This window comes from Manacus candei, unplaced genomic scaffold (genome assembly GCF_025592945.1).
Source record: "Manacus candei isolate 608988 ecotype Guabito, Panama unplaced genomic scaffold, ASM2559294v1 h1tg000049l, whole genome shotgun sequence".
In the NCBI taxonomy this organism is placed as follows: domain Eukaryota; kingdom Metazoa; phylum Chordata; class Aves; order Passeriformes; family Pipridae; genus Manacus; species Manacus candei.
Window position 1 is genome coordinate 4566099 of NW_026138097.1, and position 17200 is coordinate 4583298.

General features: G+C 41.8%; 1 protein-coding gene across 3 annotated transcripts in view; it reads left to right on the forward strand.

The window, feature by feature from the left end:
- Positions 1-7749: 7749 nt before the first annotated feature.
- TNS3 (tensin 3) overlaps positions 7750-17200 on the forward strand; it is a 225684-nt gene continuing 216233 nt past the window's right edge. For 2 of the 3 annotated variants that reach the window (XM_051798814.1, XM_051798818.1), the window contains exon 1: positions 7750-8109. In XM_051798814.1, coding sequence (XP_051654774.1) covers positions 8014-8109 — 96 coding nt within the window. In that variant the 5' untranslated portion in view covers positions 7750-8013. The remainder of the gene's footprint in view (positions 8110-17200) is intronic. The other variant, XM_051798844.1, reaches the window with a different exon arrangement.

Consider the following 17200-nt stretch of genomic DNA (forward strand, 5'->3'; position numbering starts at 1 on the left):
ACAAAGAATTAATTCACCACTTCCCATTGGCAGAGAGGTGTTCAGCCACCTCCAGGACAGCAGGGCTTCATCACTCCTAATGGTTACTTGGCAAGACAAACACCGTCACTCTGAACATTCTCCCTTCCTCCTTCTTCCCCCAGTTTTATACACTGAGCAGGACATCATATGCCTTTGCTCAGCTGAGGTCAGCTGTCTCAGCTGCATCTTCTACCAACTTCTTGTGCTCTCCCATCCCACTCTCTGGTGCAGTGGTGTGAGAAGCAGAAAAGGCCTTGATGCTATGCAAGCACTGCTCAGCAATAATTAAATCATCTCTACATTATCAACACTGCTTTCAGCACAAATCCAAATTTAGCCCCATACTAGCTACTGTGAGCAAATTAACTCTACCACAGCCAAAAATAGCATAAATGTACACTTCACCCATATGTGTATCAAGATGGGATTCAGGCTTATTTTATTTCATGTTCCTCATATTTATGCTGTATTCAGATCTAGAACTGATTAGGATAGCCAGGGTATCAGCCCCACTATTTCAGAACTCTTTACTGCTATTGATATAAAGTGTTGCTGATGCCAGAGCCAACCAATGTAATGTATAGTAGCTTTTACTGAGATAAATACATGGTCCCTGAGGGAAAGCATCCACAAGTGCTAAAGTAGCTGGCAGACATCATTGCAAAGACGCTCTCAATCATCTTTGCTCAATCGCAGCAGCTGGGAGAAGTGCCCAAAGACTGGAGGAGAGAAAATGTCATGCCTATCTTCAAGACAGGCAAGAAGGAGGAGCTAGGGAACTACAGGCCAGTCAGCCTCACTTTGATCCCTGAAAAGGTGATATGATACTGGAAACCATTTTCATCCTGGAAACCATTCCAGACATTTGAAGGACAAGAAACTCCTCAGGAGTAGCCAGCCTGGCTTCGCTATGGGAAAGTTATGCTTGGCCAGCCTGATAGCATTCTACAATGAGCTGATTGATGTGTCTGGTAGATGAGGGGAGAGCAGTGGCTAGTGTCTGCCAGGCCTTCAGTAAGGTCTCTGACACTGTCTCCCATAACAGCCTTATAGCTCAGGGTGGTGCTGTAGGGGCTGGATGGGGAGGTGGATTGAATACTGTCTGAATGGATGGGTCCTGAGGGTGGTGATGAACAGTGCAAAATCTAGTTGGAGGCTGGAAAGTAGCAGTGTACCTCAAGAATCAATACCAGGTGAGTCCTGCACCTGGTGCCGAACAACATATCACTGTGTGCGAGGGGCCACTCAGCTGGAGAGCAACTTGTCAGAAAATGACTTGGGGGTTTGACACCAATTTGGACCTGAGCCAGCGATGTGCCCTTGCGTCAAAGAAGGCTACCAGTATGCAGTAAGCAAAATACTGCTAGCAGTCTGAGGGAGGTGCTCCTTCCCCTCTATCCAGCCCTGGTGATCTCTCACCTGAAATTCTGGATCTAGTTCTGGGCTACCTGGTACAAGAGAACTATGGAGTCCAGCAAAGGGCCTCTAAGATGATTAAGGGACTAAAGCATACCTCCTATGAGGAAAGGCTGAGAGAACTGGGACTGTGCAGTCTGGAGGGATATCATCAACATGTGGATGTATCTGAAGGGTGAGTGCAAAGACAAAAGAGCTAGGCTCTTTTCAGTGGTGCCCACTGACAGGATATCCTGGAGGCAGAGAGGGACGGGGCTTAGTGCTGTGTGGGCATGGCTAGGTTGCTATTCTATACAACCCACATCATCACTGGGGATTATGGTTCCGGGGGAAAGAAAAGGTGACTGCACCCCCAGAAATGCACTATTTTGTCTCTCTGTCTCCATCCTGAAGGTTGTCAGATCAGCCCTGTGGACCTTGTCCTCTGCTGTTGCTGCCTGTTCTGCCAAGACATGGTTTGGAGATGTGATGCTGAAAAGCGGTGAATGCGACTCCAAGATGTGATGCTGAGAAAGGGGTGAAAGTGGCTGAGCCCAATGAAGCTGATGCAGCAGAGCCCGAACCCCAGCACAATGGAATGGCGGCATGGTGCCATGCAGATGATCTAGCTGTCGGGGTTTTGTCCGGGGTTTTCCATCACCTCGGGCTCAGGGATGGGGAGTGCCTGCCATTTGTCTTTGTTCTGGCAGCCACGTGGAACTAAGTTGAGGTGGTGAACAGCTTTTGTGTGTAAAGCACCTTCTCTTTTTGTATACTTTTGTTATTAATATTGCTGCTGTTATAGTGTGTTTCTTATTCCATTGCTGTTTGCTTTCAGTAAATCGTTATCTCAACCAATAGTCTCTGCGGTTGTCCCTCTCTTTCCAGAGGGGTCAGGGGGAAGGGGAGTGGCTTGTTTGGAGTTTAACTTCCAGCTGGTGTTAAAACCACCACACAGGACCAGAGGCAATAGCACAAAGTTCAGGTTCCCTCTGAACATTAGGAAACACTGTTTTCCTGTAAGGGTGACCAAGTACTGTCACAGGTTGCCCAGAGAGGTGCTGGACTCTCCATCCTTGGAGATATTCAAAAGCTTTCTGGATGTGGTCCTGGGCAATTGGTGCCCCTGCTTGACGAAAGAGGTTGGACCAGATGACCTCCAGAGGTTCTTTCCATTTTCAACCACACTGTGATTCTGTGATGTTAATATTTATTGATTATTATACTGAGTCTGGAATTTACTCTGGAAATATTAAACCTGATAAACCTAGTTTTCCCTCAACTCTGCATGCTCACATTCCTTCTCAGGAAAAAAAGTGTTTTGGAACAACTACTAACAGCAGTGCTGCTCTTGCATAGTTATCAGACTAAGGGCTTGTGACTGACACCAGTGTATCACACTGTCATTCCACCAGTGTTAGAGGGTCTAGGTATTGCACTGCATAGCTGAGGTACTATTTCACCTGCCCCTGAAGACAGTACTTAGTTTCTTCAGTCTTTAGAACTAGACACTACCTCTAAACTCCTTACCAAAAAGCTGTACTGCTTGTGCAGACTCTGAAAAATGTGAAGCGTTATAGAAGAGGACATTCCTTCTTGGTTTATCTTGGCTCTTAGATTGTACCATTTAAAGCACTATGCATTAAATTAACCCCAGCCAGCAACTAAGTACCATGCAACTATGCAACCATTCTCCCCTCCCTGGCTCAGAGGGGTGGGGGAGGAGAATCAGAAAAAGGTAAAACTTGTGGGTTGAGTTAATAATTGAAATAAAGTAGAATATACTGCTACTGCTATTAGTTGTAATGAAAAAGGAGATAACAGAAAGAGATTAATAAAACTAAAAAAACCCCCACCCCAAGTGATGTGCAAAACTATTGCTCACCACCTGCAGACAGATGCCCAGCCAGTCCCCAAGCAGTGATCATCCTGTTCTGCCAACTCCTCCCAGTATATATACTGAGCATGACGTTCTGTGGTACGGACTAGCCCTCTGGCCAGTTTGGGTCTGCTGTCCCAGCCACGCTCCCTCTCAGCTTCTTGTGCACCTGCTCAATGACAGAGCATGAGACACTGAAAAGTCCTTGGCTTAGGGTAAGCACTACTGAGCAACAACTAAAACAGCAGTGAGTTATCCACATTATTCTCATACTAAAGTCAAACCACAGCACTGTACCAGCTGCTACGACGAAAATCAACTCTATCCGAGCCAAAACCAGAACACTAGTGTAGACTGATCTATCATGTTTAAGACTTATTTTTGTCAGCCCAAGTAGAATAAACTGGCTATAATTTTTTTTACAAATACATAATTATTGTTATGTCCAGATAAACTAAATAATAAGAAACAGCCTATTGATACATACTGCTAAGGCTAATGGGAGTCTTTTGGCAGTCATATCCTGGAATAACAAAACTGTTCAGTACAGAGTGAAGCTATGTATTTGAAGAACAGAGGGCTGACAATCAGAATCTTGACAGTATGTGCAAAATTTAAGAGCTGCTCCCATTCCTGCTGGAATAATGCTAAAAAATCCTGGAGCCTTGAAAGAATGTCAAGTACTTTCTGTGCATCTTTCTCTGTAGATGTTCAAACACAGATACAGAGTCATGAAATGAAAATAATTTTTGTGCTGCTAAGTAAAAATAATGGTACCACAAGGAAAATGTCCCTCTTGCCTGACTGATTCCTCTCCCACCAAATAACTGGCTACAATTTCATTAATGTCTCACACTGGTGCATTTCCTGGAATGTTAATGACAGATTTGATGCTAATACAGCTTTGCTTCTGGTTTTGGTCATTATCCTCTAGAAGTGATCTATGTCTTAGTGACAATTAGTTAATTTTAAATCACTACACATCTGTGCATTTTTTGTTTCTCCTTTCCCCACACTCCTTTGTCCTCCCCAGTCTCCCTCTGGTTCTGCTTGTGACAAGGCTAAACCCTGTCTTTTCTAAACATTAACAATTGTGGAGGAAGTAGGAGGGGGACTGAACAGTTAATGAAACTCTTCCATTATTATTTTCTTAAATAATGATGGATCATCAGTGCTTGCCTGCCCCTCTTATAAATAAAAACCACATTTACTACTTTCTTTAAAAATATATCCTTTTCATTGCAGGTACTGCAGTAGATCAGGTTTGTTGTAATGAGTTCCCTGAATTAGCAATTAATGGAAGTTGAAAGCATTTGACATGTGTCATAGGTTGAGATTGGCCCCCCCTGAGAGTTGAGGGCTCAGAGGTGATTGGGTGCCAGGGCAGTGTTCTCTGGAAGGCCAATCACTGCTTGCTTTGTTCGCTCCTGTGAAAAATCATATATACACAGCATCGGAAGCTGTTGGCATTCTATCTGTTGGTGTCTGCTGCGTGTAGGTGTAGAAGGCCAGGGGGGGAAGGGGAGATCTGCGGCCCCACCAACTCTGCCTAGGCCAGAGTTGGAGGCAGCATTGGAGTGAGTGTTTGTGAGGGACATGACTCACAAAACAACTGGTAAGCGGGAGAGAGAGAGAGAGGCAGGCCTTGCAGCTAGGCCCTCTTCTTCCCCCCCTTTGCAGCCAGGCTGCAGAAGGGGGCTGTTTTTCCCTCTCACTGTTTAGTGGGAGTGGATGCAAGGCTCAGCATTGAAGCGGAGCCAAAGTGTACGGGCTAAAGCAGTTCGATGCCAGGGAGAAGAATCCCAGGCGAAATTTGAGACAGGCCAAAGGGCTCGGGAGTTGCCCTACAGAAGTTTGACTGGGGGCAGCTGAAAACTGACTCGGAGGATGCTTGATAAGCTGAATTACACTACAGCAGCCTATGAACCGAAGTATGAAAGCGAAAGAGAGAACTACGCAACAGAGATGGCACAGAACCAAAGAGAAAGGACTCGGAGCTATCTTGGACTTCATGAAGAAGAAAGAATTGCAGCAAACAGCTGAAGGTTGGTAGGGAGTGTTCAGGGGCCCCGAACACTCCCACTAGAGAGAGACTAGTTACTTATCAGCCTGAAAAGGCTTTTCCTGGACTAATTAAAGGAGAAGCTTCGAAGGGACTGATAGAAGTATTATATATATATATATATATATATAGTTGCTTTTAGCTTGTATAGTATTTATTTGTGTAAAATAAATGTAAATGCTTCCCCTTTCCCCTATGAAGCCTCTGGCCTGAAAGTTTTATCTTCGGTGTTGGGATAAATTGTGGCAAGAGGTGGGGGAAGCCTGGAAATTGGATTTTTGGATTTCTAATGTGGCTCAAACTGCCACAACATGTCAAGAAGGTCATCACCTTCTGGAACTCACAGATAAAATTCCCTTCTAATTATAAGCAAATAACCACTGGATACTTTTGCATAGCTGACAAGCTGCCCAGCTGCATTTGAAGAACTGGTAAACCAAGGGGTAGCACACTAAAGCAAGCTCTAACTTTAGTTATCTAACCAGTAGTATGACCCTCTGTCCTCTTTTAATTCTTGATTCTACTTTGGTTTTCAGAAAACAAATCCTGGTTGTTTTTTAAATACCAGAACAAGCAGCAGCACCATATGAAACATCAGCTTGTTAAGTTAAGCTTTATATACCAAATCATACTTAGAACATGACAGTAATTAAAGCAGGGTCAAAGCTCTAAAGCAATGGAAATGATCAACCCAGTAAGATAGGATTGTGAAAAGTCTTTCAGAAGGTGTTGACATTTCCACATTTATACCATTTCATTTCAGGTATTTCAAACCTGTCAATAGCCATTCCTATTCTGTCAAAGTAACAATACTGACTTGAGTTTTCTCCTCTTCCTGCCTTTTATTTGAGCATCAGTCAACAAGGACAAGATGAACTCCTCTTAAAGTGGATGAGCCAGTACAGTGCCAGGTGGGGAGGTTGCTTTTGACTAGCTCATAAAAATCACCTTCACATGTCATGACTCCAGTTAGTTTGGGATATTTCCAAAATATATACATATATACAGCTTATTAGTCATAATTTGTGACTTCTCAAGGAAAAGCTTACATGACAATATCAGAACCACAAGTTATCTAAGACTTCCCGTACAATGACCCTTTCTCCCTTAATCTCTTACCCTACAGAAATAACTCACTTGTACATTCAGACTCTTTAAACACAGAGTTCAGGCAATGGAGGGCAGGAGGAGAAACATGGGAAGATTTATGCAGTTAAATTAAATTAAAAGTAAAAAAAGACCCCTCGTAAGTTACTCAATGGATACCTGAACTCATTCACGCACAAGATCAACTCATTTGCTGAAGTAAAATAACATCAGTCTCTTGAAGCTGAGTGCCTGGCATAATGGGGGCCAAGTACTCAAGTAGAACATCCAAATGGTGCATATAAATATAAAAAACATATTCTTTTTACCTAAATCACAACTTTCTAGATGTTATCTCAATACAAATGTTCAGAAATTATTTCTCATCTCTTGTGTTCCTTGAGGAAAAACAAAATTGATGAACTCAGTTTCTCTAAATCTATTTTAAGATACCTCTCCTAGAACTGAAATTCAAATGTTTGGAAATAGGTGATGAACTCTCCCTGTTGTTCAGTTACAGACATTTTTTACAGCATGACAGGAAGTAAATACGTCTTGAACTTCTCAGGAGGAATCAGAGTCAGGGAAGCACTAGTTTATACTGTGACTTTTGCACTGGAGGAAACTGGGGAACCCAAAGAGAAAATAGCTGAAAGGTTTTGCCCACAAACCTTTAATTATAGTAGCAAAAGTTATCCAGCCCTATGGCCTTAGGTCCTGGTGGGAGGTACAGACTCAGCACCGTGTGTAAAGCAGCTGTGCCTTTCCTAGAGCTGGAGATATAAGAATTAAAACATTACAGAACATTTCTACTAACTTAAATTGCCCAGACAGCAAACATTTTTTTCGAGGAAGGAAACAGAGTCTCTGTCGCTAAGCTTACAGTGCTGTGCTTCCATCACATGAGTATCCTTCCCGCCTCTTAACAGTATTCATTCTTTTGCAGGCAGGGAAAAGAAGTTATCTTAAAAACTTAAGGGAAATGTACACAGGCAGGCAGATTACACAAAGAAGCAGGAAATTCCTGTAGGTTCTCTCCTCCTGAAACTGTGTTCAGTCATTCTTAAAGTCAACTTTACCCATTTTACTCTCTCAAGTTACTTGGGTACTATCAGCTTGCTATAGTGACAGACTGCTGGAAAGTTTGCTTTTCTTTTGCCCAAAAGCAGTGCACCCTCCGAAGCAGACTGTTTTGCAAGTTATTAGTTTCGTTGTTATTGTATCCATACCACTCAGTGATCCAAAAGCCCTCCCACAAGGGGTAGGGAACGCTAAATATCTCCAGCTGGAGACAGCTTTCAGCACCGGCTTTCTGATTTGTTGTCGCTCCCCGCGGAAGTGGCACGTTGTGGTCAGCTTGGGAGCCCGACAGCAAAAGGCGATGCGGAGAGGGAAAGGGCTCGGAGAGCGGCGGAGCGGGTGACAGCCAGGGGAGCTCACAGCGGCCGGCGAAGCCCAGCACCGGCCGCGCAGGAGCGGAGGGCTCATGCCTGCCGGCGACGGGTGAGGAGCGGAGAGAGGGCAGAGCCGTGGGACCGCGCTGGAGGCGGGGAACGGCCGGGCGCGCCCCATGGGCGGCCGGGCCAGCCTGGCGTGCCGCGGGAAGAAGCTGCGTCCCTTGCCCCGTCGCCGCGTGGCGCAAGAAGAGGCCGAGACAATGATTCAGGTACGCGGGCGAGGAGTAGGTGGCGGGGCGGGTTTTGGCACTGCCGGAGCCCCCGTCACCCCTTGCCAGGCGCCAGCGGCTGCTCTGCTCCGCTCGGGGCGGCGCAGGGTGCGCGTGGCAGCGCCCGCCTCTCCCCTCGGCGGCGAGGAAAGCCAAAGCGCGGGTTTGCGGGCCGGCGTCTTGGCCACCTCCCTGCGGCCTGCCCGGGGCTTCCGGCGCCCGGTTTCAGCCCGGCGGAGCCCAAAGCTCCCGTGCGCGTACGCGGCAGCTCGCTGTTCCCGCTGCGTGCGGAGCTGGGTCAGAAGCGTGCTGCTTTCCCGTGACACTGGCCGCAGCTGGCACATGCCAGAGCATGCATTCGCCTGCCTACTCTTGCAAATGTTCCTGGTTACCTTTTAATATAAACCTCAATCTCTTTTTTTGTTTTTTTTTCTTTTCTCTTTATTGTTGTTCAAAAATGAGGAAGGGTTGACAATCCTAAAGTACATATACCAACTTTTCACGGGTATGAAAGTTTGATCAACTTTGAATAATTCTGGTTTTAAACCCATTTGATCTCAGTGATTTTATGAATGTGGACAAAACCAGAGAAACTGACAAAATAGCAACTTCTCACACAACTGCAAATAGGAATCGCCAGAAATCTGTAGAGCATTAGCTTAAAGTCTCAGCACCATGCAACTCGTTCCATAGGCTCATTCAAGCATCTCTATTTCTGGTTTGCTAAGCAAAATTCTGGACCTTTGAGTTTTCATACACCACCTTCTGGGTTACCTCTGAAAGCTTGATTTAAATTAATTTTAAGCATATGTTTAAATGCTTTTGCTTACTCAGGTCCAGCTATAGCAGTCTTCCTCTCCTCTTGCGTGCTCAAGTAAGCAACTTCTTTCATTTCAAATTGTTTCTGAAAACATCCCATCTCTGTTGTAACCTTTTAGGCTTAGTTTCCCAGAAATTCGTGAATAATATACCATACAAGTGGTAAACAGTGGATATATGCACTAAATAATCTTTACTGGTTTCAGGCTCCCTTTGATTGTCTCATATGCTCTCTATCTGTGAAAATATCTCAATCACTCTTGTGTCTAAAACTTCAACCAAGCAGCTTCAAACAGCCATTTTATTATTAAAAAAAATGCCAAGGAAATATCTAAGTGTGTTTTCCTGCCAGAGTTGTTTTCCTCTGAGGTGTCAGGCAGCCAGTGGTCTTGTAGCCAAGTGACTTGTTTAAAGGGCTGATTTTTTTTGAAACACATTAAGAAAATGTATCACACTATATGACTTCCAGTCACACTGTGTGGTACCTGTTCACCATGACAGTTTTGCCTCATTGTACTTTGCTTCTTGCTTTTCTTTGTGGCTGCCTGGGGATGCTAATTGAGAGTCTGCTGCTCAGGTGGCTTTCCACGTAATTAATGTTTTTAATATTTTTAGGAGTAACTCCTTTTAAGCTAAATTTTTACTTCCAAATTTTTTCCTGTTAAGATATCTTGAAGGGTCAAGTGAACTTGAACATTGAACCTATGTGCAAGAGAACAAACTGAATAACAAGTCCATGAGAACAAGTTCTCTTTATGTGACACTTAAAAGAGAGGGGGGAAAGTAACACCAAACAAGAAGATACTGAAATCTGGTAGTTTCCTTACCACCAGTCTATAGGGATGTAGCAGGGGCTGCTGGGGCTAAGCAGAGCTTCACCACACTCATACACAGTTATGTGAAATAGATGGTCTGCATTCTTCTCTTATTATATGTTATTATAAATCAAGAGTTTCTTCTCTTAAACCCATTGCATTTCATCAGTTTTAAATTAGCATGAGTGGTAGGGGAAGCAGGGCCAGTAATTCTCAAAATATTAGTTATGAGTTCAAAAGGTGGAGTAGTCTAAAAAGCTGGCATAGACTCCAATTTATGCTGCTATTAAGGAATAGAAAGAGTGAGCAGGATGTATTAACAGTAGTGGCTTTCTTTAAATTTGGAAAATAAAAGAGGAGGCAATAAGCAATAGCTTAAAAATGAGCTTTCTATATTGCTATTGATCTTTCTTCTACAGGAGCAAGATACATAATATCTATACAATAGACCATGCAAATTTCTACCACTGGGTGGTTGAAATAATTGTAATATTGGACATTCTGCCTCAGAATATGCCAGAAGGTCTTAACATAAAGTTGAAGGGAAAATAGTATGAATTTGACTCTAGGAAAATGTTCTAAAGACTGAGGAGGTTTGTTTGTTTTGTGTCTTCAAGGGGAATGGTAGATTTTTCTAGTCTGGTTACACTGGACAAGTATTTTTCTCTTGGAATCAATTGAATTAAATTAATTTAAAATTGCCACTAATGCCACAGGTTTGCAGTTATGATATTTGGTTAGGCCTCATCCTTGGGTGGTTTAACAGCTTACTGTGAGGGGCTACTGTGACACTGACTATTGAACCCTGTTTAGTCTGGGCTGGAGTCAGGACTGAATGCAAGCACCAGCCCTGGCTCAGTTTCTGTACACAATTCTTTCTCAGTAGATCCCAATGTAACCTGCAAACTCATTGTTTTAATATTTACTTTTTAACTACCTCTTTAGACTGTTATTTCTTCATTTATAATATTGTAGGGAGGTCAAACTCCCTGAACAACCTTTAGTGAGGTCAGACTTTTTAAAGGAGCAATTCTTGCAAGTGTTTTTGGTGGTTTTTTTCTTTTCTTTTTTTTTTCCTTTTCCCCCTTGGAAATTGAGTGTGGGAGATAGGAACTTGTGTGCATATAATTTCTGATAATTTCAGTTCAAGGACTGCTGTTTTTGCAGCTCATAACATTTTATGACAATAACCACCTGCATTTTGTATTGCTGATAGTCTCTTGAAAGAAGAAAAAGGTATATAAGTACTGCTGTCCTACATCAGCAAAAAAGCAGAGTGAAAACTGAAGTGCAAAGTAAAGTAAATAAAGTAACTTTTTTGGAGTTGCTTAGCAAATACATAAAAGACTTCAGGTTTCCTAATCCTCAATGTAATGCTTTTCTGCTGAAGTTACTTTTTAAGTGATGATTTATTACTTGTGCAAAGCAAGGAAAAAGGAGAGTCCAAGTGTATCTCTGTGCTGTTTTCTCTTGTACAGTTGGCTTCCATATTATATCTAGGTATCTCTGACTCCATGTGAAAATGTGCAAATGTGAGGATGCTACTGCATATCAGAGTGTAGTCACCACTGTTACATAGTTCATAATCTCCCTGTAGGAATATTCTGACTTCTGCTATTGCTAACTTATTTGTACAGATGGAAAGAATTGGAAGAAAAGTAGTTCTTCCAGGAAGAAAGATTTTAAAGGGTTTATGGCTTGAATAATAAGCGAATAGCAGCTTTGGTTCAAAATGCCCACAGGCTCAGAAGTCTTTAGCATAATTTCATTGTATTGTGTTTAGCAACAGAAAAGTCAGAATAAAAGAAGAATCTTTAAAAATGATTTTTTTTTTTGCCAGTGCTAATTCCTCTTTGCAGATTGTGGGCCAAAAGGATGACAACTGTGGAAGACCCAGCCAATGGGGGCATTATTAGTCAAATTCTATTCAAGATGAATCTTGTGGGCCAATCACCCTTTTGTTATTAAATGTGTTCTTTCATCTAATGAATACATCCTGGAGGAAAGTGGCATAAGTTTTATTACTTTATATAGACAGGAAATCCTTTAGACTGTGTATCTTGTTCCCTCTCCATTATTATTATTTAACCAGTCAGGATAATACATGTAATGGTGTCCCTGTTACTAACATTATTTATTACATGAGAATCTTTGGGAAAATGGAAGTCAGCCTGTGCTGGTTTAAAGGTAAACCAGCAGGGAAATGAACTCAACCCAAAAGAGGGATTATAAGTCAGAATAACAATTTAATAAAATAATACAGTAAGTACGATTATACAGACAAACAATTGGTTTTAACCCACAAAACCCAAATACATAACCCAGCACCCTGGGGCATGAACAGAGTGGTGTTTGTTGGGCCCCCTGAGTCCAAAGTAAAGGGAGAGGGGGAAAACCTGTTGGTGAGAGTGCTTTTGCAGTCTGGTTGAGGGTGGTGGTTGCAGTCCAGTCGAAAATGGTGGTTGCAGTCTGGTTGAGAGTGGTGGTCTGCAGTCTTCCTGTGGATCCCACGAGTGGTTAAAAAAGTCCCAAGACTCCAAGATTATATATCCTCCAGTTCAGGCAGGAATGCCCAGTACCTCCCTTAGAGTGTGGGGTTCCTCAATGGGCATGAGGACAAAAAAACACCCTCCTATCTTGCAGGCCTCTTAGCACCTGAGGAGTCAGGCTCTATGGGCAGATGGTGTAAATGGTTCATTGATAACAGTTTCTGGGAAATGGCATGGAAGGCTATAGAATGCACAGTTTTGGGTTACACCCATCCAGTGATGAACTGGTCCCAGCTGTCCTAACTAGGACACAGCCTAATACAGACTACAGAGCAGTATGTAACTGGTGTTCTTTTCAAGGTCTTCAGCTCAATGTCTGATTCCTTAAATGGAAGTTGTCTATCATATTTTTAACGACTAAGGAGAGGAAAAAGCTTTTAAAAAACCTCAGGCAATTTTAGCTGCTTTATCAGTTAAGTTTCTAAGTGGTCTCAGACAGGTGAAGTACACTAAAACATAATGGCTGTTACTCAAAAGAATTACATACATCTGAACTTCAGTATTCTGCCTTCTGTCTGACAGCTGCAATGTGTCCTGTGGAAAACTTGTTATTAAAGCAACAAAACTTTCAGTTCTGAAACCAGCTCTTTGTGGCTCTCTTAAGTATTGTAAGAGACTTCTGGAGCAACATAAAACTCATAAGTAAAGTTTACGAATCTCATACAAAGTCTCATACAAAGCTGATAATGACTGCTTAAATATTCCAGGCATGTGAAGATATTTTCCCCAGGAAATGATTTATACAGGATATAACTCCCTGGCAGTTAAAATACAAATACTGTGCAGAAAATGAAAGTTAGATTTCAGAGGACTTTTTCATCTTTAGCGTGGGTGATAGTTAACAACATTTTTCATGTTAAGCTTCTTATATATGGGGGGGTTGGGGAGGCATACATGGGAGATACCAAGGGAGTAAAGTTAGAAGCCAGTTAACAGCTTGCAAGAAACGCCATAAACTTATAGGCAGTATTCCTGCTTTATTTCTGTGAATTCCCACTATCTAGGTTTGACCATTAGAAAAGAAGCTATGGTACGTATGGTATGATAAGACTGAGTCCAGTGGCTGGATGTTGCAGATGTCTTCATGTTGTGATTTCATTTTATGTGACCTGCCACTTTTTGTAATTGGTCACTTATGGGAAAAAACATTCCCTTCCATTTTGCAAAAGGACACCCAAAATGTGAAGTGGCTTTCTCTTAAAAACAGATGAAGGGAAGACAGCAAGTGCACTCCTTTTCTTTCTTTTCTCCTTCGAGCCTGCTCTGTTTTTAATACATAAAGAGCCAAAATAAGCGGGATTAGATTTTCCAGCTAGATGTGGTTTTGCCATGCCAACTCATGCAAACAAAGTGGGAATGTAAAAAATAAGCATGTGCCCAGTGCTCAGCGTATGCTGTTTCTCTGTGTGTGAGCAGTTGAGATTATTTTTGTCTTAGTTTGTGCCCTCTGTAGTTCCTTGTAAGATGGTGAGGAGTTTGACTCTTCTTCATGACAACTGGAGGCTGTTTGTCAGCTCACCTATTTAGGGTTTGAGTAATGTTTTTATCCTTAGAAAAAAAGTGTTAATATAGTTCACAATTTCTCGCATTTGTTGTCTAGCATTCTATGCAGTCTCTGCCCTACTATCTCACCAATTTCTGAGTTGGAAATTATTATTCTGCCTAACTGATAACTTATTTTTCTTGGAGAATTACTCTAGGATGTGTTTATGAAATGCTAGGGTTTTTTTGCTCAATGGGAAAGGGAGTTTGACCTAGAGGCACAGTGCAAATTTTATCACCATGGAAGAACAGCAAGAAAAAGTAGGAGATTCACCTGAAATGTCTATTTACACCTTAATGCTTTAGTCTGGAACAATTACTTTTGTTAAAAGTTCCGTTTGAAATCTGTTCAGATGATGTTTGAGAATACCTCTACCTTAAAAGTTAGTAGCATATCCAAAATAAAACTTGTATGTAAAGTCTTAGAGGTTCTTTTTCAAATGCAACAAATTACAACCTCAGATGTCACTTGTAAGGAGCGTAGGAATTTTTGAATCATCATTTTGATTCCAACTTTGCAGATTTTCCGTTGTCTTATCAAAATACAGCATTTTTTAATCTTGACTGTAATGAAATAAATGGAATGGTAAAAAGACACTCAACTGAAAAATGTTGGTAGCGCAGCCTGTAACAGGCCTTTTTAATTCACTTCATCTGTGCTTTAACTATCAGTCAATACTGCTTTCTGCACTAATGTTTTATTCTTAAAAGTTCTTTGCAATTAAAGTGAAATACCAGTTCTTCGTAGGTCTTCCCTTCTTCAGCTATCCCAAATAACACAGATGTGAAATGTTTTAGAGAGTCAGCTGCCACTATGGTTTATCAGAGATATTTCAAATAACACAGATGTGAAATGTTTTAGAGAGTCAGCTGCCACTATGGTTTATCAGAGATATTTCAAATAGGATAAAAAAAAAATTGAGTTAAGGCAGAGCTAACTGAAATTAGCTAGCTGAAGTGAACAGGCATTTCCATTCATTCCTGGCCTGTTTCATTTTCTAACACATACATAAAACTAAACAAAAAAGTCTTTAGGGTGATAGGGTAAAGTGAAGTTTCTCTCAAAGTCTTTGAGATTCCTACTTTTTATTAGCCAACCAGTGTATTTTCTTGTAAAGACTCTTGTCAAACCTAAAGAGTTTGCTATGGACAAGGATGACCAGTTTGGATCATGATGGTCAGGAGGTGGTTGTCTGGTATGTCTGATTGGCTTTTGAAAGCAGAGTTCATTCCCAAATCCTGTGTGATGACTAGCTTTGAGCATGACTTGCTCCCTGACAGTGCTGCTGCTAATCCACAGATTTGTCATGCTGCTGTACTTGATTTGTAGGTCTTCCCACTGGCCCTCATTCAGCTGGTCATGGATTCCCTCTCTGGGAACGGGTCAACACTTATTTCACCCCACTCTTTTCTGGCTTCCAATTTCAACCAGCTGGTAATATAAGGAGAGCTGATTATATGAGTCAACTTGAGATGACTTGCTGTTTTCTAAACCTCTTTTGGACCCTGTGGACTTCAAGAGAAGTTACTTATGTCTTAGATTGCTTTCAAAGTTGCCAAAGCCAGGACTTCTCTATCACTTCTTGGACACTTAAGTTATAGTGATAATCTTAATTATATCTTTACTCCCTGGGTATGAATATAAGCAGTTTCTGTAGCAAGAGTATGTTTTGAAAAAAATTAATACATATATTTTTACAAAATGGAGCACATAATCTGCATGTACAAGTATGAATATATTCATGTGTCTACACTGGTTGTTATTCATATCTCAAGTTACTCGTGAGTCCCAGAATGTATTTGACCACTTGGCTAAACTTGGTGGTGTATTAATTTTAAGTAATGCAACATTAAGCAATAAATCATGGTGGTGATGGATCTAGGGCACACCCTAGAGCTGTTTCTTTCCCTACATCATGGTTTTTAAGAGTTCAGTTATGCCATTATATATGGATCCTTACACATTGTCTGAAGACAGCCATTTTTCAGGAGCTGTCACATATGGAACAAGATGTATGTTTTTTGTTCCTGTATGGATTTCAGGATAGAGGGGCCAGGTTGATGATGTTTTACTGTGGGACGGGTAATAGAGCTGTACTAAGCTGTTACTTCCAGTTTCACAGCTAGCTGGCCTTGGCTCTTTGGTACCTTTTGCCCTGAGAAGACCTTCCAACTCTGACCTACCCCAAATGCATCTAATACTGTGGAGGCATTAGCCCTCCATTCCATGTCTGGCAGGAATGTGGAACACAGCTGATGGAAAATGGACTGTTGCTTATGGATCTTCACTGTTATGAATACTTGTCATACAGTTTGGCTGTTCCACCAGGACACCAGGCAGATAGTTGTATGTGACATTCAGGGACAAACACATGGAGTGAATTGTGGCAATATGTGGAAACATTACATATTCTTTCCTTTCTGTTAATTTAAAGCTGCCAGTGAAGAATCAGAGCTTGATGTCATAAACCACTTATTTATAAAAAGCAGTTGTAAAGGAGACAGAGAGAATGTGCTGTTCAACATCTTGTTTCTGTTGCTCTCAGTTCTCTGTCATCCAGCTACAAACACTAATGAAGAGCCTACTCCTAATGCTTTTTTTGTCAGTTATCCAAGCAATCAGAGCCAGACTCTCAAAAACTAAGGCAAGTTTCGGCCTTGAAAGAGCAAAAGCTTTTCATTATGTTTTTAAAGCAAATGTCAAATATAAACTCTTTTTCATGTCCATGTAAGCCCAATGGGCATGTAATGCCTGCTTCCTGCCAAATCAGGTATTTATTATGGCTATCATTTAGAGGAAAATTAAAACCATATGTGTCTTTGTCCTTGAAGTCTCCCCATACAATTTAAGAAGGCTCCCTGTAGATTTATTACCATATCAGTTCATGGGTTTCCAGTGCACGCATCTATTTATTACGGGTTTTCAACGACAGACATGTTGTGGTCTTGAATGCAGTGGCCATTTAAGCATATGCATAGTGGCACCAGGACCTAGACATGGGTGGTGTGTGTGCAGGCATGCGTGTGTGAGAGAGAAAAAAAGATTGTACAGAAGTTGAGTTTGTTCAACCTGGGGATTTTGATCTGGATTTTGTATGGCTGTAATTTTGGTAGGCACTTAAATACAGGGTTGTATTTTTAGCCTGTCTTTAAGGTATTTGGAGCAGTTTTTTCTTGCCTTTGTGCTTGAGCAGGGGAAAGTGCTACTTTGTGCATGAATTATTTTGATGGGCACTGTAAGAAGAACTATGTTCATGTGAAAATGGTTTTAAGTATAGTCACTTCGCTCAGCACTTCCAGTGCCATGACGCCAATGGCAGTACTTACTTGAGAAGGGCTGAAGTCATGCAGAGGAAAGTCTGGTGG